The sequence below is a fragment of the Haliotis rubra genome, unplaced genomic scaffold (genome assembly GCF_003918875.1).
Source record: "Haliotis rubra isolate DU_JTF1 unplaced genomic scaffold, ASM391887v1 Scf82, whole genome shotgun sequence".
Taxonomy (NCBI): domain Eukaryota; kingdom Metazoa; phylum Mollusca; class Gastropoda; order Lepetellida; family Haliotidae; genus Haliotis; species Haliotis rubra.
The window spans coordinates 812,527-839,457 of record NW_025767546.1 but is presented as its reverse complement, the minus strand read 5'-3'; the positions used below and the strand labels follow the sequence as shown (position 1 = coordinate 839,457).

The 26,931-nt window shown below is 41.7% G+C and overlaps 2 protein-coding genes across 2 annotated transcripts; one reads left to right on the top strand and one right to left on the bottom strand.

Moving 5' to 3' along the window:
• The first annotated feature begins 3,328 nt into the window (after window positions 1–3,328).
• LOC124262054 (paired mesoderm homeobox protein 2-like) lies at window positions 3,329–20,191 on the top strand. Its single transcript, XM_046696476.1, has 5 exons — window positions 3,329–4,164; window positions 15,518–15,727; window positions 15,838–16,001; window positions 17,547–17,678; window positions 18,628–20,191. The coding sequence occupies exons 1-5, from the start codon at window positions 3,984–3,986 to the stop codon at window positions 18,883–18,885; spliced, it is 945 nt and encodes a 314-aa protein (XP_046552432.1). The 5' UTR covers window positions 3,329–3,983; the 3' UTR covers window positions 18,886–20,191.
• A 2,728-nt stretch (window positions 20,192–22,919) lies between these two features.
• On the bottom strand, window positions 22,920–26,506 carry LOC124262076 (sperm axonemal maintenance protein CFAP97D1-like). Its single transcript, XM_046696501.1, has 6 exons — window positions 26,287–26,506; window positions 25,151–25,221; window positions 24,684–24,805; window positions 24,406–24,529; window positions 23,816–23,935; window positions 22,920–23,150 (listed from the first exon to the last, which is right to left on the bottom strand). Exons 1-6 carry the CDS (start codon window positions 26,423–26,425, stop codon window positions 23,091–23,093), a joined length of 636 nt encoding a protein of 211 aa, XP_046552457.1. The 5' UTR covers window positions 26,426–26,506; the 3' UTR covers window positions 22,920–23,090.
• Window positions 26,507–26,931: the final 425 nt, after the last annotated feature.

Below are 26,931 nucleotides of genomic sequence, written 5' to 3'. Positions count from 1 at the left end.
CTATTAAACTTGAGTTCAAGATGTATAAGAATATTGCAGTAAAGCTTTGATGTTTCCACAACCAGTGCCAGATCGCACTCAATATCTATAACTGTTGCAGTCGTGACGTAAGTGGTCATTGTCATTGCCGTGAAACACGTCCAGTCATATCTGACACTGAGCAGGTGGCAAGTACCCGCCATTTTGTATTTCTGACTTTCGGGGCACGCACCTGTCAATCGTCCACTTATTCACGGGTGATAATTGCTCGTGCCTCCCGATTATGGCTCAATATACCCTACCGTACCCCACAAAGGCTACCGAGTATCGCCAATTCAGCTTTCATTATAGATAAAAACAATAAAATGTCACCCCTCAAAGGCACCCATGACATCGTATCGTTTTGTAGAAGTGGACTATCTGTCTTTCGGAAGATACTCAGTATGCTGTATATTACAAATTCGGCCCTGTAGATACTGCTCCCCTAACAAGGTATTCCATTGTCTTTTACAAATAGATCTATAGTGAGTTATATACACACTTTGATATATTTATGGCCTGTATGGTAGGTCCCAACAGAGACAACGAGCACCTTGATATATAATATCTGGCTCAATTACCTCAATTTCACTGGCAGCAACAATGAATGGGACTGATAGCATGCGTCATATTTCCCTTATGACAGGTTATAGTTTAGATAAGCTTGTTGAATCAACCTTAGACGTGAATTGGCATGCTCGATTTCTCCAGTTGATGACATCATTAACGTTCGGATAACGTCGTAAAACGTCGTGTATCTCCGGTAATAATGTTTTCATCGGAAACAACCGAAATATTCAATTAGCGACAGGTGCAAAAAGTAAAAGGGGAATACAATACTGTTGAGTGGCACATTAAGTATTAATAGCACAGGTGAATACAATCTCATCAAGCATTTAAGTTTGAATAGATGTGGGGGGTTGCCTGCACCTTCACTCACATGGGTGTTGCCAGAATGTCGCTCCACCTAATTAGAATCTGTTAAGATTGATTTGCCTTTAAAAGTCAGAAAAATAAGAACAGGAAAATGATTCATCTGTCAATTTGATCCTATAAATAATTCATTACAGCTATCTAGTCCGTAACGACAATTTCCTTTTTTGACAGGATCTGTTTAAAATGTTATTGTGTACAACCAAGACGCGTCTACGACTTTGAACGACCTTAATTTTCAATATTTTGACACGTTGCATTAATAAACGGGAGCAGTTTTCCCAATCAGTGAGCTCGACTTATCCATGAAACTGAAAGAGAAGATCGAAAAGTACAAGCTTCAAAGACGCTGTAGACAAACAGAGAATACACCATGGCCAATTTCAGACACGATAATGACATACAGAAAATTTAATTTTCAGATTTAAATAAGAACTATGGCCTTGAACGTCAATACGTGCTCAAGGGTTTATCTGTTCAAGTGCAGCCAGGGACTAAATTGCTTCACCATTGCACACAATGAATGTTTCCGCCTTATCCCTCTTCCACCCAGACGGCCGAGTAGTTTTGTCCACACCAAATGCACAGCATAGCTGTCATTCTGATTTTAAAGATTTTTCAACCAATTTGCTGTTCACGCTGTGATGCGCCGTACCGTATGGGCACACTCTGTTTGTTTAGACAAATAAATGGGCGAATGTTTTGAGTTTTAGTGTACTTCCATCAACTGACTGGGAATAGTTTAGGGTGAGTGGCCATTTAATCATGTATGGCAAAACTAACGACAAAAAAATCTGTCATTTATCAAGCGTATACAATTAATCTGAACCCTCGCGTTTTGATGAATCATAGCATCGCGTAATAATGAGGTATTTAGGAGAACAAAGCATACATAAGACGAATAAAAAACTATAACCACAAACCAGAATAAAACCCAAAAGGAAAAACAAAGATATTCATCACCGTGATGAAAATAGATACGACAGAATTACTCACCATGAAAGTAATTATTAGAACATCTCTCATTTCCTGCCCTTCCTGAATTTGAGAATAGGATGGCAGCAAGGAAATATTTTGCTTCCTATCTTTTTTGTTATGCATATATGTGTCATGAACTATTGCGTTACGCAACCCTTTGATTCCCTGAGGGACTGAGGTGTCATAAGGTCCGGATTCTCACATACAATAACACCCAAGGACAAGTATATGTTATACCCTTAAACTCCAAACTAACATTGATTTCTTCTTATTTGCTGCTGAACTTCCACAGATCTATCCGCCGTGATCTTGCTGGAATATTGTTAAACTAACTCTCTCATTCGCCAAAGCCCTAAATGATTCGACTATGTATACGTTACAAAAACAGCATTAATGTGTATGTACGCATTAACGTGAAGACCCCTCTTACATTCATGTTTAACCGGCATTATATATACCGAGGCTCTTTATTCTCCTTACCGTCTTCACACAATTCATTAGATATCCTTAGTTACATGATTAATTCGGAATTATTCAAACTAAAATGATTAAAGACAGTAAGCATTGTGTATTTGAAAAGACTGTTCTAGTGATCATATAAAGGCACCATATTTTTCATTCATAAAGAGCTGCGGTTCGTGCTTTGTCTGATACTTACCAAGAGATTATAATTCAGGAATATACATTAAGGTCACATTACCGGGGACAATGCTGCAACAGCTTACACAAATTCTGCCCAAGAAGATATAAGGAGTAATTTCTCACGCCACCAAGCGTTGACACGGGTGTATACAAGCCGCATTAATATTTTAGCACATTTCGCACGTGCATGTTTTCAAGCCAAATTTGAATTCAGCTTGGTCAATAGAAGGTTTGTGGAGCATAACCAGAGCCTTAATGTACGTGTGCTGCTTCATTACCATCGCTGCAGTGACTAATTGACTTGGAAATAATGACTATGTCATCATATTAACGCCATCTAATTAACAAAGAGATCAATGCCATCTATAACAGACCGAGAAAAAAACTTCCCCGTAATTTTCGCAACAACATATTCGTAAATGATACTTTCTCCTCCAATTATGGGCTGTTAATAGGGATGTGTGTTGATCCTCATGGCAACCAGCAGCCAGGTATGTCACCCCAACCAATTATCCAATTAAGGTGATTAGCACCAGCACATGTGACAAAGGCGCGTCGATAAACTAATCAATTCCCCAAACCATCTAATCTACTATTGATAATAAGTTCTACACCTGAACCCGGTAATCATCTTCTAATTATTATTGTAATTATTTATTACCTGGGACAACGCTCTGCTGCCTTCTATTGTGTATGGCATATGACAAATTGCCCATGACTGCGTCGGGCTCTACAGACTAAGCTTTGATGTAGCGAAGCCAACACAACACAGTGTGTGGAGCTCACCCTCATGTCCACCCAATAGGAACTCGGGAACGACTACTGTCTTATCTCAAGCAAATAAAATCAAGGATTAACTTTGGGTGATCGGCCGTGATAGCCGTTGTCACAATCGACAGGAAGACGGCGTATCCGTGTTGTAGCAGACGACTCGGAGCAGACGATACTTGTCATCAGACGACACCAGCAGTCGATTACACATCTCGGCTTTACATTCAACTGAAGTAGTCTTAAAGAGTGCAGTTACTGATGATTTACCAGCAAGTCAGATATTGTTGTGAAAATATGGTCTTCTACGGGATGCAGTACTTCTTTTGTCGTTAAAGTGGCAATCTTGCAGGAACTTTCAAAGGACCAGTTTGCAGCGGCTTGAGAGACGAAGACGAGGTCGCAATTAGAACTGATCTTATTGTTGGTGAAGACTTTCCAAATTGAAGATATTACAGTAAATTCAGTGGGAACAGTCTTCAGTATTCAGTGACGGGACAAGTGTTGGATGCCTACTCACCATTCTTTGACTCCAGTATTTTTTATTTCAAGAATGGACCCATGTTGCAATCACGGCACAGTTAGTTTGATTTAACCTGATTTACACTGAGTGGAAGCGGTGCCTTACGAGAGCCTAGCACGCGATGGATCTGTCCATGTCTAGAAGAAGCGTAATTTCTGAAGGAAAACCGCCCTTCAAGCATTCAATTGACAATATCCTGAAGCGGCAGGAAGAGGAGAACCTCTGTTCGTCAGAAGATAAGGCAGACGAGAGAGACAGCGACCCCGAGGTCGACCCTGGTGTGTCAGGCACGGAACTAGCAGGTGAATAATGCACTCTGTTGTAAACATGAGAGGGTAGGGTGGGAGTAACGTGGTGGTGTACGGGCCCAAGTAGAAGTGGGTTCTTTATTCATGGGTGGGATGGGCGGTGGTTGTAGACGATGCAGGGGGTGGGGATGATTGTAGATGGTACATGAATAGGGGTGGGGATGGTTATAGATGGTGTGATGGATAAGTGTAGTTGAAGATGTTATAGATGTAGTTTCGTGGTGAGGGTGTGGGGTGGGGAGGGATGGGGTTTCGATGGTGTAGAAGTTCAGTATGGTAGTTTGTAAATGGCTTAGATGTGGAGTGGGGTAGTTTGTAGATGGTAGATGTGTGTGGGTAGGTTGGAAATGGCGTAGATGTGGGGTAGGTGTAGGTTGTAGATGTGGGGTAGGTGTAGGTTGTAGATGTGGGGTAGGGGTAGGTTGTAGATGTGGGGTGGGGATAGATTAAAGATTGTGAAAACCCATTGGTATAATGTAATTACGTGTGTAATCTCCCGAACTCACAGGCCACATTTTATCGATGCCTACTGTCACAGTTCTACGCCGCTCCTCAGGTCAGATGGAGATACACCAGTAGGGAGATATTTACCCACCTCTTCAAAGGAAACGGCTGCATTTTGTATTATATTTTACCGAAAACAGAATAGGCTCTACAATACCGGGCAGCAGAAAGTATACGCTTGGTTAATGGATTTGATCAAATAAGCACAAACGTTGTGGAAATGTTACTGGACTTACACCTGCCGTATCACTGCAAATCTAAGGCTCAAAACACAATTATCATACCCGCATCAAATATACATCGACCCTCGACTGTCCGTTTTTTGTTTTGCCCGGCAAATCATGTTCTGTATGCCTTCTTGTTACGCACTGCATATGTTCCACGTACTAAGTATATACCAAGTTTAACTGGGGCAGTGTGTGTGAAACTGGGAGAATTATGTATCTCAACTGTTGATACACTGCAGATGTTGCTTTATTGGCGACTGTATATAGAGGTTTTGAAATTTTTGTACCATCATTTTGATCCATCTAGACTTGAGGATTTGCAAACCCGTGCCCGTAGATTTAGAATAATCCAGTGATCACTGCCTGCAAACAGACATGTACAGCGGCCTGCGTCTTGCTGTCTCCACCATAAAGGAGTGCGAGTTACGTGCACCCTGTATCTCGTGCTTGTGACCAGTCCCATATATATTTTTGCAGATATGATTTAGAATACACCAGGTTTGTCTCTCCCTTGTTGATAACGATACCTGTGATGGTACGTGTGGAATGAGGTGCTGTACACGTGGAAATATGTTACAGAACTCCCCAGACCAGTTCCATGATACTCTTGAATGTGCATATGTTACGTCTTCGTGCGTTAACGTTACAGCCGGGTAGTAGAATTGTTACACGTTACGGCCGGGTAGTAGAATTGTTACACGTTACGGCCGGGTAGTAGAATTGTTACACGTTAGGGCCGGGTGGTAGAATTGTTACACGTTACGGCCGGGTAGTAGAATTGTTACACGTTACGGCCGGGTAGTAGAATTGTTACAAATGCAAAACCATAACCCAAATGAACACCATTAGGTCTGTCTTTTTTATTACATCATTACTTAGTTTATGGATTAGTGTTTTTAATTGATGGGTGTGCGGTCGTAATATTAAAAAACATGTATAAAAAGAATAATTAATTTCGTTTATCTATCAGTTATTGATGTTCATGTTTTATTATGAAATGAAAGGTGTTTTTTTAAATGACAAGTCGAAGTGCCCTCCCAATAGTGATTTACTTTGATGTTTCTAGTTAACAAACACGGCACAAGACAAAGCAAGTCTCAGAACTCCAATCAATATTGTTGAAGTGTTGGACTGACCTGTCAGAAAGTAACGTGGCAACGTTTTATTATGCTGCACTAAGGCTTTATTAATATGATTAGGTAGATATACATACATATATGTTTTATTTTACAGTATGTATCAGAGGAAAACGGTTCATGTTTGGATATGTCTTAGCAACTGCCACCGCCCTCACCCTAAATTCTTATTAAGAAATTAAGGTCGCATTTCTATTAGATCAAAACGGCTTTTCTTACATATGTAATAACCTCGATGTGTTTTGAAGAAGTATATGCGAATATTCTAGTTATCTTCTTGTATGCCAGTTTGGTTTCATTCTCATTGTCTTAGTAACATTACATGTCATGATACGCCTTTGTTACTCATTGTGGATTGAAAAGCTGAACTTTTTTTGAGTGAGGGGTGAGTGAGTTAAAATTTATCGTCACATCGGCAATATTTCAGCCATATCGTGACGAGAACATTTTATAATTATATGAAAGGTGAATAAAGTTAGAAATTAAAAAACCTGTTGACGAAGAACAGTAAAACTACTAGTGTATCACAGATATCGATTTAAAACTAGCAATTAAATCTAAAATATTGGAACTATAAATGACATACAATATAAAAACAGGCTGTAGATTGCTAACGACTGAAGGTAGATCACCATACTAGAGACCATGGGGACTTATAGTACATTTGCTTCCTGCATGGACCCTAGCTGGATTTACACCATCCCTTCAGCCGTCAGCAAGTTTAGACGATTTAGCCATAAGTTAAAATAACACATATTCTACGCTTAAAAATAATGGTATGTTTAAATTTACTTTGAATGTTTTGGGACTTACGTACCCCCATTTGAGTGAGGAACCTCTGCTGGCGAAACTTATCCGCAGGTGGGACAAATGTTTTCATAATGCTTACAGTTTGTCAAAATATGTTGCAAATACGTTATGCGTCATGACCCTTTTATACCTGTATGTTTTCACATTGCAAATATATTTCACATATATCTCAAAGTTTTGAGAAAGAAACAGTTAGAAAATTGGTTTAATATTTTAATTTTCGAAAAAAATATTTTTCTCCATAGTATGTAGCTTATTTCTCAAAATAAATAGATATTTTTCCTTTTTGTAAGCTTTATTAACTGATAAATAGGAGGATGGATGACCTGAAAGCAGCCTGCAATGTTTGGTGGCCAGTCCAAGAATGAATCACCTTCACAAAATGTTTTACTTCAGTCATTACTCAAGTTGTAGTGTGAAGGGGCAAATGGGAACATTGAAATCTATTCCATTTTTGTGATACTGTAGGCCGTCGGATGCTTGGTCAAAATCAAGTTTAGACAGACAGCAGCGAAATCACGATCACTGTTCAATTACTGTGTCGACTCCTCATCTCAATGCATACGTTATGGCGTAATACAAATTAATCTAAGTAGAGACATTAGACACCATATTGTAAGAAACATTTTTATCTGAGTATATCTTGTCAGAAGTGCTGAAATATTTAGATATAATTACTCAATTAAATAAACATTACTTGTTTTGTTCAGTAGTTGATGGGTTAAAACAGAATGAAGGTGGTTTGATAAATATAAATGAACCAGTTTATTCACACGACCACGTATATTCATTTCAAGTTCCCTGTAAGCCAGTGAAACAATATCCAAGGTAATTTATACCGCTCAACCGAATGATAGACTATCTATGTAGACATGGGCACGTGTATTCTTGTTACATTCGGCTGAACACGTCTGCTCCATAAATAATCTATGTACAATAATTAATCCATGTACCATAAAAGGAATTCAAGTCGGCTGAAACGTGTGCTCCATAATTAATCTATGTACCATAATTAATCTATGTACCATAATTAACCGATGAACCATAATATGAATTAAAGTTTGTTGACACGTATGCTCCATAATTAATCTATCTACCATAATTAATCTATCTACCATAATAAATCTATGTACCAAACTTAATCTATGTACCATTATATGAATTCAAGTCGGTTGACACGCGTATTCCATAATTAATCTATGTACCAAACTTAATCTATGTACAATAATGTGAATTCAAGTCGGCTGACACGTGTGTTCCATAATTAATCTATGGACCATCATTAATCTATATACCACAATTAATCTATGTACCATAATTATTCTATGTACCGTACTTCATCTATGTGCCATAATTAATCTCTGTACCATAATATGAATTCAAGTCAGTTGACACGGGTGCTCCATAGTAAATCTATGTACCATAATTATTCTATATGCCATAATGAATCTATGTACCGTAATGAATCTATGTACAATAATGTGAATTCAAGTCGGTTGACACGTGTGTTCCATAATTAATCTTTGTATCATAATTAATCTATGTACCATAATTAATCTGTGTATCATAATAAATCTATGTAAAATAATTAATCTATGTACCATAATTAATCTATTTAATTATTTAATTCCATTTAATTGTGTACCATAATAAGAATTCAAGTCTGTTGACACGAGTGCTCCATAATAAATGTATGTACCATAATTAATCTATGTACCATAATTAATCTATGTACCATAATTAATCTATGTACCATAATTAATCTATGTGCCATAATCTATGTGCCATAATTAATCTATGTACCACAATTAATCTATGTACCATGATTAATCTATGTACCATAATTAATCTATGTACCATGATTAATCTATGATCCATAATATGAATTCAAGTCGGCTGACACGTGTACTGGTGTTAGTCCCAAATAGTTCCGAATTCTCAGTGAATGTCTCCTAAATCATCAGTGGAGCAGAGCTGTTCGAAACGATGTGTACTAAAATTAACAGCAATGCCATGTAGATTTCTCTCTCGATATGACCACGACATTTAATAGGTACTAACTTACAGTAACAATGATCGCACACATCGTCCTATGAGTTGAGCACGGCCTCAAACATTACTGATTTTATTTGTTTTATTTTATTGATATTATTTTCCCCCAATCCTAAGAGTTAGTTAATTTCATTTTCAAACCCTTGCGTGTCCATATTAAGATCTGACAAATTCCAATATTTTCTGTGTTGTGTGTGGTTGGTTCTGCCGACCAACAGTGTGACTCAGGGGAGATCAAAGCGCACAGAAAAATGTTAAGATGTATTGAACTGTACCATGGTGTCCCAAATAATGAAATAAAGACATGTGTGTACAGGACAAAATAACAAATAATAATAAATTGATTTAAAATACTTATTTCCAACTGGCATTCCCAAATATAACTTGTCTAAAACAATCTTTCTTCAGATAGGGTTTGGACGCTGAATCCGTTCTATATAACCTTAGCAGGCAGCAGCAACAATCTTTGGTTTAATTTCATTGATAGTTCACTCGGTGGACAAGATAAGGTGGACTTTGATGGCAAATATATTTGATTATCGGAGGATAATAGACCACTTTTCATGTGACAGATTCACAGACTTCCAGTTTGTTATTGGGGACTATAAAGTCCTTTAGAGGGATGTAGCGTATCATCTGAGCGAGAGTGACGGGCCGCCCCCGTATTTCCCCCATACCACTGGGACGCGTGTGCTAAGTCTTTGCTTGTGTCCAACACCAAGATGATATGATATTTTTTCTTTCTTCAAGAAATCGAAATGCCTCTCTTATATATAGAATTGTTCATTGTATATGCCATTTACACTGTGAGACTAAATATCTCTTATGCATGTAACTGATACACGCTACACGTCACTGATATACGTCCGTCACTGATACACATCCGTAACACAGATATACATCCGTCACTGATACACATTCGTCACTGATACACGTCCGTCACAGATACACGTCCGTCACTGATACACGTCCGTCACTGATCCACATCCGTTACTGAAACACGTCCGTCACTGATACGCATCCGTCACTAATATACGTCCGTCACAGATACACATCCGTCACTGATACACATCCGTCACTGATACACGTCCGTCACTGATATACATCCGTCACTGATATACGTCCATCACTGATATACATCCGTCACTGATATACGTCCGTCACAGATATACGTCCGTCAGAGATATACATTCGTCACAGATGCACATCCGTCACAGATACACGTCCGTCACAGATACACGTCCGTCACTGATATACGTCCGTCACAGATGCACATCCGTCACAGATACACGTCCGTCACAGATACACGTCCGTCACTGATATACGTCCGTCACAGATACACATCCGTCACTGATACACATCCGTCACTGATACACGTCCGTCACTGATACACACGTCCGTCACTGATATACGTCCGTCACAGATATACACATCCGTCACTGATATACGTCCGTCACTGATATACGTTCGTCAGTGATATACGTCCGTCACTAATACACGTCCTTCATTGATACACGAAAACCGATACACTCCGTCACTGATCGACGTCCGTCACTGATACCGAAAATTGATAGAATCCGTCACTGACACTCATGTATACATGTCAGTGTATAGCAGGCGCCGTTTCTTGTCACTCTGTTCCTCATATTGATTTGGTTCCACGTAAGACACATGTTGTACTGTGTTTTGTGAACGTGCCCAGGTCCGGGACATAGGAAACTAATGAACTAATTAATATAAACTGCTGTTTACATCTGTTTTGAATCTTCCCCTTTGATGCATCCACCCAACCTAGTCGCTAATTAATTAACTTGGGAAATTTAAAATTAGAGTTATACACATTATCGACACATACTGTCAATATGTGCGATGTTGCGTTGGTATGTTTATACGTGTGTATTTTAGCCGTGCATCAAGATCCACGTGTAGCCTCTGTATGCATATTTCACACACCATCAATCGATCCAAAAAAATGCACACAATAGCTCTGTGGAAATCTAATTAGCTAATTGACTCTAATTACTAGAAATAGTCAGCTGATTTTTTTTCAAGTACGTGTTTACTATTAGACGATTAAATACTAGTGGATATAAGTCAACATTCAGTAATGAATGTCTCAATCCCTCATTGTAGAGGCACGTCTTCGGGAATAATCGGCCAATTGCGGAATCAAACGGAATAGGAAATGTGCGCGTCTATGTGTCTGCCGATATTAGTTGAAGAGAAACGGAAGGATAGGTGCTTCAACCCCATTTGATGGTAAACCCGGATGACTTCGGATGTGAATGAATTCAGGAATTAAATTACAGCTTCAAGATAGTGAGTCTGGTTTATAACTCAGCTTCGAACATTGTTGAAGGTAGAGACCGGCCTCTATTACAGAAATACAGGTATAGGGATGGGGGTTGCCATCCGATAATGCATGGTATATTTTGGATGAACCTCTGTATGTCCTCCCCTAGAGACCACGCCCATCATTCCCCACTCCATGGCGTACATGTTGCTGACAAAACCAGAAACATTACCAACGAATATTAGAGATACGACCCCAGAATCACAGGTTCCTGGTTTGTGTAAATAAAAGAAACGCAACTACTTCATTTGACGATGTAACAGAATTTCGAATGTGTAACTTGAGGTTATGACCTATTCATAAACCAACGTGACATGACCACTTTGTTGCAAACATTTTGCGATGTCCAAAACAATATTCCAGAAATAAATGGACGATTAATGGACTGTTTGGGGTATGTTTATAAGAAGCGACCGCAATTCTATCTGTCCTGTTTCAATGAAATAACACATCTTTTCAGTGAATTACGTCTTTTGCATCACGTGTCAGTATCTAGGTCAAACTAAACTGGACCATCTCTCAGAACACTACGTCAGACGAAGTTATCTTTCCAGAACATTTGCAAAACGTTTACAAAATAGTTCTGTCTCCACCGAAAACTGTAGATCGCCCATTGACAGTGGTAAACGTTGGCAGCACTGTAACCCAGGCTTAGCGGCTGGACAGGGGAAGTGTTGGCTGGAAATAACCAGGCAGAAAATTAAGTGCACATGGATCATTAAAATGATAATTTGGGTCTAATGAGTAGCAATGGCGTGTTCGATATCGGTATAATACATCGGAAAACCTGATGACAAATTAATTTGGCTTGTTCCGGAAATGACAGAGGACCACGAGAAAGGTGCTATAATCGATAAATTGCAATTAGGGACAGGGCAGCGTTCACATGGACAGGTATGCTGGGTAATTAATTAGCGCCAACCCTGACTCTAAGAGGAATCAATGCAGCACGAAAACTGCGGTACTGTCACATCGTTCGTCTCCGACTGCGGCGTACAATAAGCCGTCTACAATGTGATATTGATGTGTGATTGTTGGTAATTGGTGACAAGCAATCTACGACAGACTCTATGTAGAAGGTGACTGTCGTTGTGTTGTCCGTGCCTGGTAACTACTGTCACACTGTGGACACAAAGGCAAACCACTTGTAGAAGTTTTGAATTGTTTTCCAGATCAACTGATTTGAAAATATTTAGCTGTGAAATGCCCAGATTGTCTCCATGAATGTTCTCGCATGGTGTGATGCAAATAGTTTCTAATGGTGACGCTTACAAGTTAACGACTTAATTGTGTAACTGACTTGGATCTGTGGGAAAACAGAGAGCATCGAATGGGCCATTGAGGAAATTAATTTACGTCTTCCTTCCCAAGATATATTTGTCAACTCATTCATTTCCTGTAGATGCATTTCAAGGTCCTTTATTATAATATTGACAAAAGCAATTGTTTGTTGACCGACAGGATGTGTCTTATACAATCGGAAGTAATATTTTTAACTGACCAATGGTGAGCCTGTGTATTGATGTCCCACTGCGGAAAGCAACCTTTCTACCAAACACTGTGTCGGTGTGCTGTGTCATTGTTTTAGACATCTGTCCTCGTATGCAGGTAGAAACGTGTGGGGTAGACATCTATCCAAGCATACAGGTAGAAACGTGTTGGGTTAACATCTATCCGCGCGCCGAGGTATCAACTTGTTGGGTAGACATCTATCAACGCTCCGAGGTAGAAACCTGTGGGGTAGACATCTATCCACGCATACAGGTAGAAACCTGTGGGGTAGACATCTATCCACGCATACAGGTGAATACTGTGGGGTAGACATCTATCCACCCATACAGGTAGAAACCTGTGGGGTAGACATCTATCTACGCAAACAGGTAGAAACATGTTGGGTAGACATCTATTCACGCATACAGGTAAATAATGTGGGATAGACATCTATCCCCGCATACAGGTAGAAACGTGTTGGGTAGACATCTATCCAAGCATACAGGTAGAAGCTTGTTGGGTAGACATCTATCCTTGCACCGAGGTAGAAACTTGTGAGGTAGACATCTATCAACGCAAACAGGTAGAAACTTGTGAGGTAGACATCTATCCACGCATACAGGTAGAAACGTGTGGGGTAGACATCTATCAACGCATACATGTTGAAACACGGGGTGGAGACATCTATCCACGCTTTAAGGCTAAACATGGGAACAAGCTAACCACAGACATAATGGTGGCAGTTGAGGTCACATGACATTTAAATAGACTAGAGTTTAATAAATACAGGAGGATGGATTTCACGATTTATGTATTGTAGATTACCATCAGACTGCAAGCATTTTCCCCGCAAGATAGCTGGATAATGTTAGACAGCGTTCTACTTCTGGGTCTCGGCTTGTCAACTACACTCTGCTTCCATGGGTCAAGAGCACAATCTCAAAACACTCTTAACCTTATATTTTTTACCTCGTTTTGTGAAGTAGCTGGGCTATGCAGTGTCAGTGTTTACTCAATAATTAAGATTTGCTTGTTCAGGAGCTTTAGTATCTATTGACCCGTTAGAATGGCGGTGGTAGACGGTGTGGTCCGTTTAACAGTTATCACAATTATTACAGTGTTAAATCAAAACGTGTCAACAAGCCTTCATAAAATGCCGAGTTTAAAGCTTGTTTTCCCACCACACGAGGAACGATACAGGAACCTGAAATCAAAGGAGGAATTTTTAAACAAAGAATAAATCCAACTCCAAATTGAGATAAGGGACAACCCGAAAGCTTTATAGCTCCAATGAATGTCCCTATTTGTACGGATTATAAGAAGGTTCCACCAAGCGTGTGTGCTGCTTGGTAACACGGCAGTACGAAATGGCGTTCGATTGTGCCGAATATTTTCTCTTTTATCAAAATTATGACATGTTTATGATGAGTTCCGGTTAAGAATTTTGTAATTAAATTAGAGCCGGCTTTGATCGCTGAACAAAAAGCGATCATCTCACTCGATCTTTGAACCATAAAACATTGTACGACTTTGAACCTCAGCCGCTGACGTGAAAATCAAGATGGCGGGTTGATGAATGGCTCGGATGAAAGAGGGACAGAAAGACTCATAGTGACGCTAAAGATACCTTAAATCTCGCGAGGTTTTGATTGGACAGGCTGAGATAATCGCTCTAATAACGAGATAATGAAAACAGAAACATATTGTGTTGTTCACATAAGCTATGAGGTTGTTAGGACCAGCCGATTTGACTTGTTATCAGGTGTGAATTGAATACCGGACAGATAAACACGCCCACCGCACAAATCTACTTGTAGGTCAATTGAGGTGAAATAATCTCAAAATGCACCGTTTACAATACATATTACCCCTCTGTTATAGTAAAGGATGGGCATAACAACCACAGTGACACGCTTGTACTGCAATGATAAATCGTTAATAAGGTTATGTTCGATGGCCCAGTGGTTAGAGTGTTCACTGGTCAAATAGGTACAGTCACCTCTGGTCTTGCAGGTTAAATATACACTGAAAACCAAACACACTGTCAACTGAGACAACAATGGTAAAGGTCTGATAGAAGAACACAGCTATATTAAAGGGAGGCAATAAAGTAGAAATGTGTTGTGTTCGGATAATTCTCGCCCTGATGTAGATCAGATAGCCTCTGTGATGTGTATGGACGGAAGGATTAGCAGGTAGCCACGGATTACTGCCATATTGGGCAGGGATTATCAATACGATATCGTTGAAGTGCTGTACAATTCAGGACTAAACAACTCCAATTCAACGAGCTGTGTTCCTCGAGTCAATGATTTGGACATCGGTGATTCTTCCTAAGATACGCGCCAGTTTAAATTACGTAGATAACAAGTGACAGCTGAATTTGTAGGATCTGTGCCGGTGTTCTGGGGCGCTGTAGTTTAAATTATGTCTCCCGTAATTGCTGTTGAGAGAGGGATTAAGAGAGACAGGTTTACGAGATTTCGCTCAATCTACAAGATTTTATAGAATTGTAATAACGTGCTGTCCCAGAATTATATTGTTTTATTGCAGTTCATAATTGGTATTCATTAATTTCTGCATGGTATAGTGATTCAAACAAATAATAAATTCCAAAGTGTAAATCATCCAATTTTGTTTAGGCCAATGAGAGCGTACGTTATATGTAAATATACATATTCTATCACAGATGTTCACAAGAAAATAGTTTCAGTATGTGTGTGTTGGGAACTAGAAGACCCAGAATATCGCTGACGTCACTGCTCTACTTCCAGATTCGGACACTCGGAGATGTTCCTCCCTCCGTTGTTCGGCGAGTCCCGAGGGCAGCCCAACCAGTGGTGGCAGCAGCCTGCCCCAAACCCACGGTCTTGGAGACCCCCTGAACACGTCCCTACCCCAGGGGGGCACCGGGGAGACTCGGATGGGAGCAGCAGGGGACCACTATCTGATGAACAGGGAGACCAAGAGGAGTCCCGATAGTGGTGAGTGCTGTGTTTACTGATGCATGACTAGAACCTCATAACACTGACATATGCTGAGTGTCCAGTATGCGCATGTTGCTCAATGTAACGTCGATTAAACCTTACTGCAGCAGGAACAGAGGGACCAGTGTCTAAGAAGCGACGTTTTCGAACGACCTTCACCTCGGAGCAACTGAAGGCCTTGGAGCATGTGTTCCAGGTGACACACTACCCCGACATCAACACGAGGGACGACCTGTCCAGAAAGACGGGACTGTCAGAGGAAAGAGTGCAGGTGAGGGGGTAGGGGGATGTGGTTGTGTGTGTGTGTGTGCGTGCGTGCGTGCGTGCGTGCGTGCGTGAGCGCGTGCGTGTGTAAGCACCGATGAAGGAGAGAGAGAGCAAAGTTTGTAGCAGTCATGAAAGAGAGAGCGGGTCTGCATGGAGCATTCATGGATGAGAGAGTGGGGTCTGCATGGAACATTGATGGAGGAGAGAGTGGAGTCTGCATGGAGCATTGATGGAGGAGAGAGAGGAGTCTGCATGGAGCATTGATGGAGGAGAGAACGGGGTCTGCATGGAGCATTGATGGAGGAGAGAGTGGAGTCTGCATAGAGCACTGAAGGAGGAGAGAGAGCGGAGTCTGCATGGAGCATCTGCATGGATGGTGGAGGAGAGAGTGGGGTCTGCATTGATGGAGCATTGATGGAGGAGAGAGAGTGGAGTCTGCATGGAGCATTGATGGAGGAGAGAACGGGGTCTGCATGGAGCATTGATGGAGGAGAGAGTGGAGTCTGCATGGAGCATTGATGGAGGAGAGAGTGGAGTCTGCATGGAGCATTGATGGAGGAGAGAGTGGAGTCTGCATGGAGCATTGATGGAGGAGAGAGTGGAGTCTGCATGGGAGAGAGAACGGTCTGCATGGAGCATTGATGGAGGAGAGAGGGAGTCTGCATGGAGCAGATGGAGTCTGCATGGAGCATTGATGGAGGAGAGAGTGGAGTCTGCATGGAGCATTGATGGAGGAGAGTGGAGTCTGCATGGAGCATTGATGGAGGAGAGAGTGGAGTCTGCATGGAGCATTGATGGAGGAGAGAGTGGGAGTCTGCATGGAGCATTGATGGAGGAGAGAGTGGAGTCTGCATGGAGCATTGATGGAGGAGAGAGTGGAGTCTGCATGGAGCATTGATGGAGGAGAGAGTGGAGTGGAGTCTGCATGGAGCATTGATGGAGGAGAGAGTGGAGTCTGCATGGAGCATTGATGGATGGAGGAGAGGGAGTCTGCATGGAGCATTGATGGAGGAGAGAGTGGAGTCTGCATGGAGCATTGATGGAGGAGAGAGTGGAGTCTGCATGGAGCATTGATGGAGGAGAGAGAGTGGAGTCTGCATGGAGCATTGATGGAGGAGAGGAGCATTGATGGAGGAGAGATAGGGTCTGCAGTCTGCATGGAGCAATGATGGAGGAGAGAGGGAGTCTGCATGGAGCATTGATGGAGGAGAGAGTGGAGTCTGCATGGAGCATTGATGGAGGAGAGAGTGGAGTCTGCATGGAGCATTGATGGAGGAGAGAGTGGAGTCTGCATGGAGCATTGATGGAGGAGAGTGGAGTCTGCATGGAGCATTGATGGAGGAGAGAGTGGAGTCTGCATGGAGCATTGATGGAGGAGAGAGTGGAGTCTGCATGGAGCATTGATGGAGGAGAGAGTGGAGTCTGCATGGAGCATTGTTGGAGGATTTGCGGGGTCTGCATGGAGCGTTGTGTAAAGATCTACGATGATGATCTGCTAGATCCTGCCCTATCCATGCAGTCATGTAAATCCATACTGTCCTCTCCTCAGATCTGGTTCCAGAACAGGCGGGCCAAATGGCGGAAGCACGAGAAACTTGGCAACTTCGGGGGCTTACAGGATTTGAAGGAAGTCAGCTTTGTCCCTGCACCAAAGACCGTCATCAGACTAGACGAGGAAAAGGTACAGTACACACGTAATAATAATAATGAGGGTACTTACACCGCACCACAAAGGGGTATGCTCAAAGCGCGTACAAACAGCACAACATTATTACCCCGGATAACCCAAGCTGCCTGTTAGGCGCTAGAAGGCTTTAGTCACATGACTTATCCAGCCGGGTACCGATTTTTCTGCTTGGTGAACAGAGGCAAATTTGAACAAACTCACTTGCCTAAGGTGAGATCACATGTATCACGTGTTTCGGTGTGGGGCAGGACTGAAGTCCTGGAAACTCAGGAATAAAGCTGCCAAACATGGTCAACCATCCAAGGCTTATCCGCAGAAAGTATAAACTGTCCACTCTACACACGTGCAGATAGTGTAAACTGTCCACTCTACACACGTGCAGATAGTGTAAACTGTCCACAATACACACGTGCAGATAGTATAAACTGTCCACTCTACACACGTGCAGATAGTATAAACTATCCACTCTACACACGTGCAGATAGTATAAACTGTCCACTCTGCAGATACACTGTGCAGATAGTATAAACTATCCACTATACACACGTGCAGATAGTATAAACTGTCCACTATACACACGTGCAGATAGTATAAACTGTCCACTCTACACACGTGCAGATAGTATAAACTGTCCACCACACTACACACGTGCAGATAGTATAAACTGTCTACCATACACACGTGCAGATAGTATAAACTGTCCACTCTACACACGTGCAGATAGTATAAACTGTCCACCATACACACGTGCAGATAGTATAAACTGTCCACCATACACACGTGCAGATAGTATACACTGTATATCACTATTGATGTTTGGTTTGTTCGTCCATCTAAAGACCGTTGACTACAGCTGCAGTTAAGATTAGATATTACATTGCACTGTTAGCAGTGGATCCAAACGATATAGCGCATTTTGACAATGAAGATCCTTTTGTTTCAGAAACCGTCCAGGAAAGTGGATTCTGGAGACAAGTCCGGCGACGAATCTCCTGATCTTGAGAAGTCCCCATCTCTCAGTATAGTGCCGCCGCCATACACCCTCCTTCAGCCTCACTTTGGAATCCCGCCTTTCCTTTATTACCAAGCATGCCTTCCTGGAACCGTTCCCAACAGCAGACGAGCAGACAGTCTGACATCACTGCGTCTAAAGGCGCGGGAATACGAAGCTGCCTTAGAGATGCAGTATTTATACAAATAGACTGAATAGAGAATTCCGGCAGATGCGTGTATATATTACAATCTTCAGACTGCACGTGCAACAGGTGCGTCGTCTTGGTGTTTTTATAAAGTCTGCATATAGTGCACGTGCTTCAGGTGCACAGTCGTTGTGTTTGCATAAGTTACAAGCAGGCTGCACTTTCTTCACGTGTCTCAGCATGTACGGAAACTGATATTAACCCGCACGTGCTCCACGTGTCTCAGTGTGTACGTAAACTGGATATAGACTGCACGTTTTACTGGCGCACTGTCGTAGCCTACTGTGGGGCCGACACAATATTGTACCCGGACATTCTTGAAAAGAACCAATCCCTGACTGTGTTGCAAGTGCTATAACCAATTGACAGTGTGTTTCAAACCAATGGTGCTGGTTCAAGACATCGTCCAAGCATCTGTGTGATAAATCATCAAATAATGCATAAACAAACACCATCCCTTGCAGCCGAGCTTTTAAGCTCCTAGTGTGTAGCAGTATCGAATCAAATATACTGAACAAAAAAGAAGCTTCACATGTGTTACGTTTTGCCCCAAACATACCCACATAGAACAAAATGTGTTGCTAGTGGACAAATCTGGTTTATGGACGTAATATACACTAAAACAGGATTAGGCATTAAGGTGGGCTTGGTGCACCCTCCACAGTCGACAATAGCACGATGGGGTCATTCTTTTATTTCACGGGACTAGCCATCTGTATTGGAGCTTGTTCAGTACTGCGTATACCCCACTCACGCATTCACAACAGCATGTCAACGTTGTCTCACTGACTGCTTAACACCCGCGAACACGGCATTAGACAACCTGCTCCATTGCTGTACAAACATGGCGTCCACCTCTTGAACATTCTGGGAGTGACGTCTCAAGGCACAAAGCTTTCTTCCAAGAGCATACGTGTTCGATGGAATCGAGGCCAGGTGATCTTGATGGCCGCCCAGTGACGTCAATACCTGCAGTTTGCAGGCGCAGTTGTGACCATGCAGTGCAGACGTTAATTACGGTTTACTTGTGTCAGCATCAACCCCCCAAAAATTACTTTGTGCACGAAGATGGGCAGCGCACAAGCGGTTTCCTTTGGTCTTGGCAGTTTAGCGACCCTAAACAGTGCGTTACTGGTTGACGTTGCGGTCGTAGAACGATAAAATGACGCAGCCAAACTTGGTTGACGTCACACGTGGCCGTTCTGACCTAGGGCGATCATATGTCGTACCTGTTTGGTGCACAGGGTTTCCACAGGTTGTGTGTCTGTCTACTGCATCATATGGCACGTGCAACAGCCACTACAGACTGGCCAGCCTTGGGACATGCACGTTCACGTAGAACATTTGTAAGGCGTGGCATGAGAATTGTTTATCTGTCAAGGATCGTCGACGTGTTTTTTTAATGACAAGCACATTCTGCAAACGTGTTGTTGCTAGACACATGGAATTGTGGTCACGTGACCCCACACATGTGCAGGTTCGCGTTTTCACAAAAGTGCGTTCTGCTTTCACCCCACGTAGTTCACCACAGTTGAAATGGACGGGTGCGTCAGGTTATACCTGGCCATTATATGGTATTCGCCCATAGTAACTGCCTTGTGCTATCCAATTTCAATACAATTCATTTCCCCAAGTGTGTAGTTTCTTTTTTTGTTCAGTATATGCTCTCTCAAATCGACACACATGTATTTGTTGGTACAACGTGTTGCGAGGATGTCTTGCTACATCCCTCGCATGGAAGAGTCCATACCCATAGCGGACCTCGTCATCGGACACTATGTTGTCATCGTTATCGTTATGCTTGTATATCACAATAGAAGTGATTTCTGGATTTATCATTTATTGTATACTTATCTTCAACCTTGAAACACCAGTGATGAATAAATTACACTGTAAAAACCTTACCAGTGGAATATCTATTGGAAAGACACTTTATCAGCTTGAATTTACAACTGTGCAATTATTGAAGAATGAGGACTATGTTAATGGATATACAACCTCTTTATTCTGTATAGGCGACGTTTCGACATAGATTCTAATGTTGTCAACCACTTGCTTGACAACGACGTTAGAATCTATGTCGAAACGTCGCCTATGCAGAATAAAGAAGTTGTATATCCATAAAAATTGTCCTCTTTCTTCATCTTCCAAACTTCTAGAATGCCAATCAAAGAAGCGTGCAATTATTGCGATTGTGTAGCAGCCGTCGAAGTAAATAGTTGCGGATTTGGGGCAAGTGATCACCCAACCTTAAAGGCGGTGAGAGTGTATGAAGGGTGTATGATCATTTTGATGACGCTCTCACCGTCTTGAAGGGGGTAATCGTCTTGTTGATACTCTCACTGTCTAGAAGAGAGTGATCGTCTTGTTGATACTCTCACCGCGCACACACATAGACACGCACACTCACGCGCACACGCACACGCTCTTGAGCCTAGTCGCATCAGTAGCATACAGCTTCCAATCTTACCGCTCATATACGTTTATAACAAGCCACAAGCACGGGCCTGTGTTACGTTTATCGGCGAGTTCAAACAACTATAGTATGACCAGAAATTATTGAGAATTTTAGGAATATGTTGAATTGGATATCTAGTATAAACAACCTTGACCAGCTATCAAGTGCTTGGTTTAATTCAAGAGAGACAACTCCGTTAATCCTTTTTCATTAGTTTGTGAAGAGTTATCCCCCTTTGTTTACTTGCTAGCAGACGACATTTTCAGTGATCCTCAGTATGGATGATTTAGAGAAGATGAAGTTGATTTTAGAGTATTATAACAAGGACATCAGATCAGCTAAAGTGATTTCAAGTAGAACAGGGCCCCGTTCCTCAAAGCGATCGTAGCGCTACAACAGTCGTAAGTCTATGTTAAAGTATGGGAGTTACGATCAACTTTGCGCTACGATCGCTTTGAGGAACGGGGCCCAGGCATCCCTTTGTCCACTGTTTATCGTGTTTTGAAAAATATTGCAAATGGATATGGCACTGAGCACCAGGGAGGCGCAGGTAGGCCCAGAAAATTGACTGTCGGTGACAGGAGGCGGTTGGTATTCTTGTTTCTAAAAACAAACGAAGGAGTTTAGAAAACTTAAGGCTGGATATGATTGATAGAGGAACTGTGGCTGTCTGTAAGGAGACAATTAGAACTGAGCTGCATGCAATGGGTTGGCAGAAAAGTCGAGGAATTCCATCACCGATCATGAAACCTGAACAAAAGGAGTGAAGGTTGAACTGGTGCTTACAGCATAGAAATCTTAACTGGGACAATGTGATTTTCTCAGATGAAAGTTCTGTGTGGCTGTTTTCCTAATACACTGAAATTCTGGACCAAACAACTGAAAAACCTTTATATCAGCGCCCAAAGTACAGTCCGAAATTTAACGCGTGGGGTGGCATATCTGTGTTAGGGGCAACGTCCCTCTTTGTATTTGAAGGGAATATGAACAGTGAGCGGTACACAGATATTCTCGAGGGACATTTACTTCCATCTGCTCACGTGTTCTATGGAAATGTTTAGATTTTCCAGCAGGACAACGACCCAAAACATCGTTCAAAGCATTCACAGGCCTGGTTTCGGACCCAAAATATGACATTATTAGATTGGCCAAGCTATAGCCCTGACCTAAATCCAATAGAAAATGTTTGGGGACTTATGAAGGAAGGTGTCAATAAGAAAAATCTGACAAATATTGCTGAAATGACAGAAGAGGTGGTCCGATATTGGGACAGCATGGACCACGCCTTTCTAACTTCTTTGATCAGTAGTATGCCCCGCCGCGTTGAAGCCTGCATTGCTGCCCATGGTGACCTGACAAAATACTAACTGTTCACCTGTCTTTGAATCTGGAGTTATGTTCTGCTAATATTTACATTTAATACGTGAGTAATGAGTGAAAAAAATATAAAAATTACAATCTTTAAATTCTCAATAATTTCTGGTTGTACTGTATATTTACTGTGTATACCTAACTCGACATTATCTGATGCTGCAACACCAGGTCACGTCACATGATGGTAAAGAAGACCAAGGACTCATCTCGTTACATTTATTACACACCCAGAATACATGCCGACCATGGAATATATTTCCACAGTCAGACAACTAGAAAATACATGGAATAAATACAGTTTGGACTATAAAGATAAACAAGTATATAAATCTGTATATTATGTGTAAAAAGACACGGCGACATGCTCTAACCACTCTACTTAGACTGTAAAGGAGGCAGCGAGTCTTTGGGCAGGGCCTTGTCAGGGATCAGCACCTGCAACAGGGAACAACTAGATGAAGATGGGAATACCGTAAATGTTTAAATAGACAACAGATATAATGCTAACTGAGCTTTTAGCAATATCCAGCAATATCACGGTGGGGGACACCAGAAATGGGCTTCACACTTTGTAACCATGTGGGGAATCGAGCCTAGGTCTGACGCGACGTGTGCAGTGACTGTGTGCCAGCTAAGCGGACCGACACAGAATGTGCGCAAGTTATACAATTTAAATTTCCCAGACACAAAAAGACCCGTAATATTAATTTTTTGATAAATGAAAATGACGCGTTTAACGATATTCAAGAGTGCAGCATTAGGCCCCTTGGTTGCTAGGAGTACAAGCTTCGTTACAATATTGAGAGCTCAGGCGTGCATCAATCGCAGGAACTGGGGCGTGAGGGCTTTGGAGCGTTAGGAGTTGGGGGATGTGGGCGTGGGAGGCAGAGGAACCAGGAGTGGGGTTGTCGGACACGAGGACTTTGGGTGTGAGGCCTGGAGGGCGGTACGTCAAAGAAATATCCAGGAGTACTAGTCCCCCAGTATTTTGTGTACTGTCTGCGTTTTTACGTTCTTTGTCGCTGAACTTTACTGGAAACAACCGAAAAATACTCGTAAAATAAGCTGTCTGTTGTGAGGGTGTAGAGAACAAAGCCCACCTGGTCCTTGATGCGCCTGTTGGCCGCCACCTGCTGCTGCTTCCGCAGACGATAACATTCTTGTTCCTTCCGCCAGTGATGAGGGTATTTGGATATATTCATCATGTAGGACTGGTTACACTGTAACAGAGGACCATAACAGCACCATTAGAGTACACATACACGTGGTCGTTGTCGTCATCATCAGCGACTTCATCATAAACGTCGTCATTATCATTATTTTAAAAGACCCTCTATGATGACATCCAGAAGGCGATTCCAATAATGATGATGTTGACAACTAAAAACTGCTTATCAATAAAACATATGTTGCCTTCCAAAGATTGCCATGTAAACGGAACACACTAGGTAAATGGGAAAGATCTCCCCGGTGTATAATATTACTTATACTGGAAACAAGGAATGGCTCCGTCCAAGTCTCACGCCGCTTTTAGAAATATTTCACCAGCAAGGAACGTGACATTAACTTTTGTACTATTGTGGTGAACAGAACCCATGCATCCTTCGGCTTGACAGTGAACACCATGACCTCTTGCCAACCCAACCACCTTTTGGATCACATGTGACCGATTTTGAGTTGCCTCCCTTACGTGATGCTCAGCCTCCCACTTCATGTGTTTGTAGTGCGGTTCCTTGGCGTTGATTCTCTTCAATATGGCCATATTCTCGTATGTGATCCGTAACAACTCCCGCTGCCGTTTCGTCTTGTTCAAGCTGAATATGTATCAGACAAAGATCGATGTCACTCTTGATACCGTAAAAATATTAATTCCAGAACCTATTTAATAGAAGATGAGTTTGTTGTGAAAGAAGTCGTATAAAATATCCATCCGTGCTGTTTGACATGGGCTTGAGTTACCTCCCTTACCTCTTGTGCGTGTAGTCTTGCTTGACGTTGTCGACCATGCCGCCTGTCCTCATGATGTGTGCCATCTTCTCCAGGAGAATGCGGTTGTCCCGCTCCACGATGGCGAGACGCTCGCCCTCCATCTACAGACACACATGTCACCACAGGATTTTATGCAGGCAGGCACACTGGCAATCATACATGAAGAACTACATACATATATAGCCAGGTACAACACACTATAATCAATAGAAACCCACGAGTCGGCCAGTAATTGTCTTATCCCCATTACGCCGTATGCCAGGCAGAGGAACAACAAATACCATCTGTTAAAAGTCTGTATCAGCCAGGGAACCGCCCACTCTCTGTTCACATGCTCTACAGCTAGACCATGGAGTCGTTGCGATAATGAGAAGCGTATCTGATCTTACATATTAGACTGTTGCACGTTCATGCGCTGAAAATATAAGGCAGACTAATGAGTTTACCTGGAGTTTCTTCAGCTTGATGTACAGGTGCATGTATGTTTTAGGCGGCTTGTTGTCTATCACAGCTTTGGCTGGAACACAGAGTATGATGTTGATGAGCCAACACTCTGATGGCCCTCCGTGGAGACTCCGGATTAAAATTGGCCTCCGATAACCATTTAACTTATGGAAAACGTTTGGTGCTTAATGAAAAGTGAACATTATACCTCTAATTATACAATAATATGTACAAAAAGGATTTTCTAATCTATCGATGTAAAATGATTTGAAATTAACAACAGACAGTTCTGTGGGTTGCCTAATTTTTTGTATGGATGACTTTGGAATGATGTTTAATAAGTTGAAAATAAGTGCCACACTTGAACTAGCATACAGAACACGAATCCTGGGTTTAGAAACAATATGGCGGAAATTAAGCTTGTGTGTGCGTGTTTCGTAAACTGTACTAAACGATTCTTGTCTCACTTGTGAGATTTCTTAGTTGTCCCGTTTTGAAAAAGTACAGACACTATCACTTTTGGTCACTAATGTGATAGTTTTGTAACTGAATCTAATTATCTACATTGCAAAACATGCACATACAGAATACGACCGAGGATAGTGAACAACTACCTACATTTCACATGTCGTTTACAGTTGTTTTGCATAAAGGTTTGATGGCTGATCTCAAAGAATTGTTAACTGCCTACTGATGAGTGCAAAGTGCATTTAGTGTGCGGCCATGTTTGAGTTTAATCCACTTCAAATTGACGTAAAGCAGGGGGACATATGTGTCATTCGGATACAAGCTCATACTTCTGGAGTTGTGAGAGTTATTGTTAAAGTCAAATGCATTACACTTTGTACATATATTGTGGTAAGGTAACATTTCTAAACTGTATGTACATAAACCCGAACATTTTGACTTGACTGTGAACCACTGATTTGCTATTTACAGGCCGTGCGTATGTGACACGTCACTGTAATATTTCCTGCGTTAGAAAACAACATTCACATGAGTCACATGTCTACGACTAACTTTATCATAAATAACCGTCAAATTAGATTCAGCGATAGATATGAGAACGCATTTTAAATTACTAGCAAATGTAAATAGCCATCAGATGTTGACAAAACATGTAATTTGTTCCACCCACCCGCTTCCACCTTCCGTCTGTGAACAAAAAATATATCCTGATCCCATCTCTGTTTCAGGTATATGTTGTTGGCAGGGGTCACGGGTTGGTAGGCGCGGTGCATCTTTGGTTTCTTTTTAATCTTCTTCTTCTCGGACATTATTACTTGATTTTTTACAGCTTCGGGTTAGAGGTCAACAACCGAACGGCCCCCTTGCTAGTGACGTCATTACATGTTTAGGACGTCACTCCTCGTCTATGACGTCATAGGCATACCGATCATCTGGTTTCCGTCGCGTCGGCTTCTGATGTGAATGCATTTAGGGGCATTAATATTTCTGTCAGTTTGATACATTCACAAAAAGAAATTAAACAATGCAAGTGCGTACCGCTGTTAACAGAATGTAACACATGGTATTATTCCGGGATTTCCAGGTATCATATATACTTTTCTTGTCAAATCAACCTGCAAAGTGCCAATATTTGGTTGTTCTTATCTCCTTTGGCTACAAGTGAGGGTACGGTGGATTCATGGGATACGAGTGATGAGTAGTTATACGACCACGTGTGAAAAGAGAATTCGTGGATAAAGGCGATACAACTGCAGGCATTGCTATCTTCAAATCACTTATTTGTCGGCAAACTGCAACTTATAAATTAAGTTAT

Bases quoted from the DNA above. Each gene is read 5' to 3' on its own strand.
- LOC124262054 (XM_046696476.1), top strand. From the start codon at position 3,984: ATGGATCTGTCCATGTCTAGAAGAAGCGTAATTTCTGAAGGAAAACCG. The intron at 15,728-15,837 runs GTGAGTGCTGTG...ACCTTACTGCAG, and splicing joins CAAGAGGAGTCCCGATAGTG to CAGGAACAGAGGGACCAGTG. The intron at 16,002-17,546 runs GTGAGGGGGTAG...TCCTCTCCTCAG, and splicing joins TGTCAGAGGAAAGAGTGCAG to ATCTGGTTCCAGAACAGGCG.
- LOC124262076 (XM_046696501.1), bottom strand. From the start codon at position 26,425: ATGTCCGAGAAGAAGAAGATTAAAAAGAAACCAAAGATGCACCGCGCC. The intron at 25,222-26,286 runs GTGGGTGGAACA...TCTGTGTTCCAG, and splicing joins CAGACGGAAGGTGGAAGCGG to CCAAAGCTGTGATAGACAAC. The intron at 24,530-24,683 runs GTAAGGGAGGTA...ATACATATTCAG, and splicing joins CAAGACTACACGCACAAGAG to CTTGAACAAGACGAAACGGC.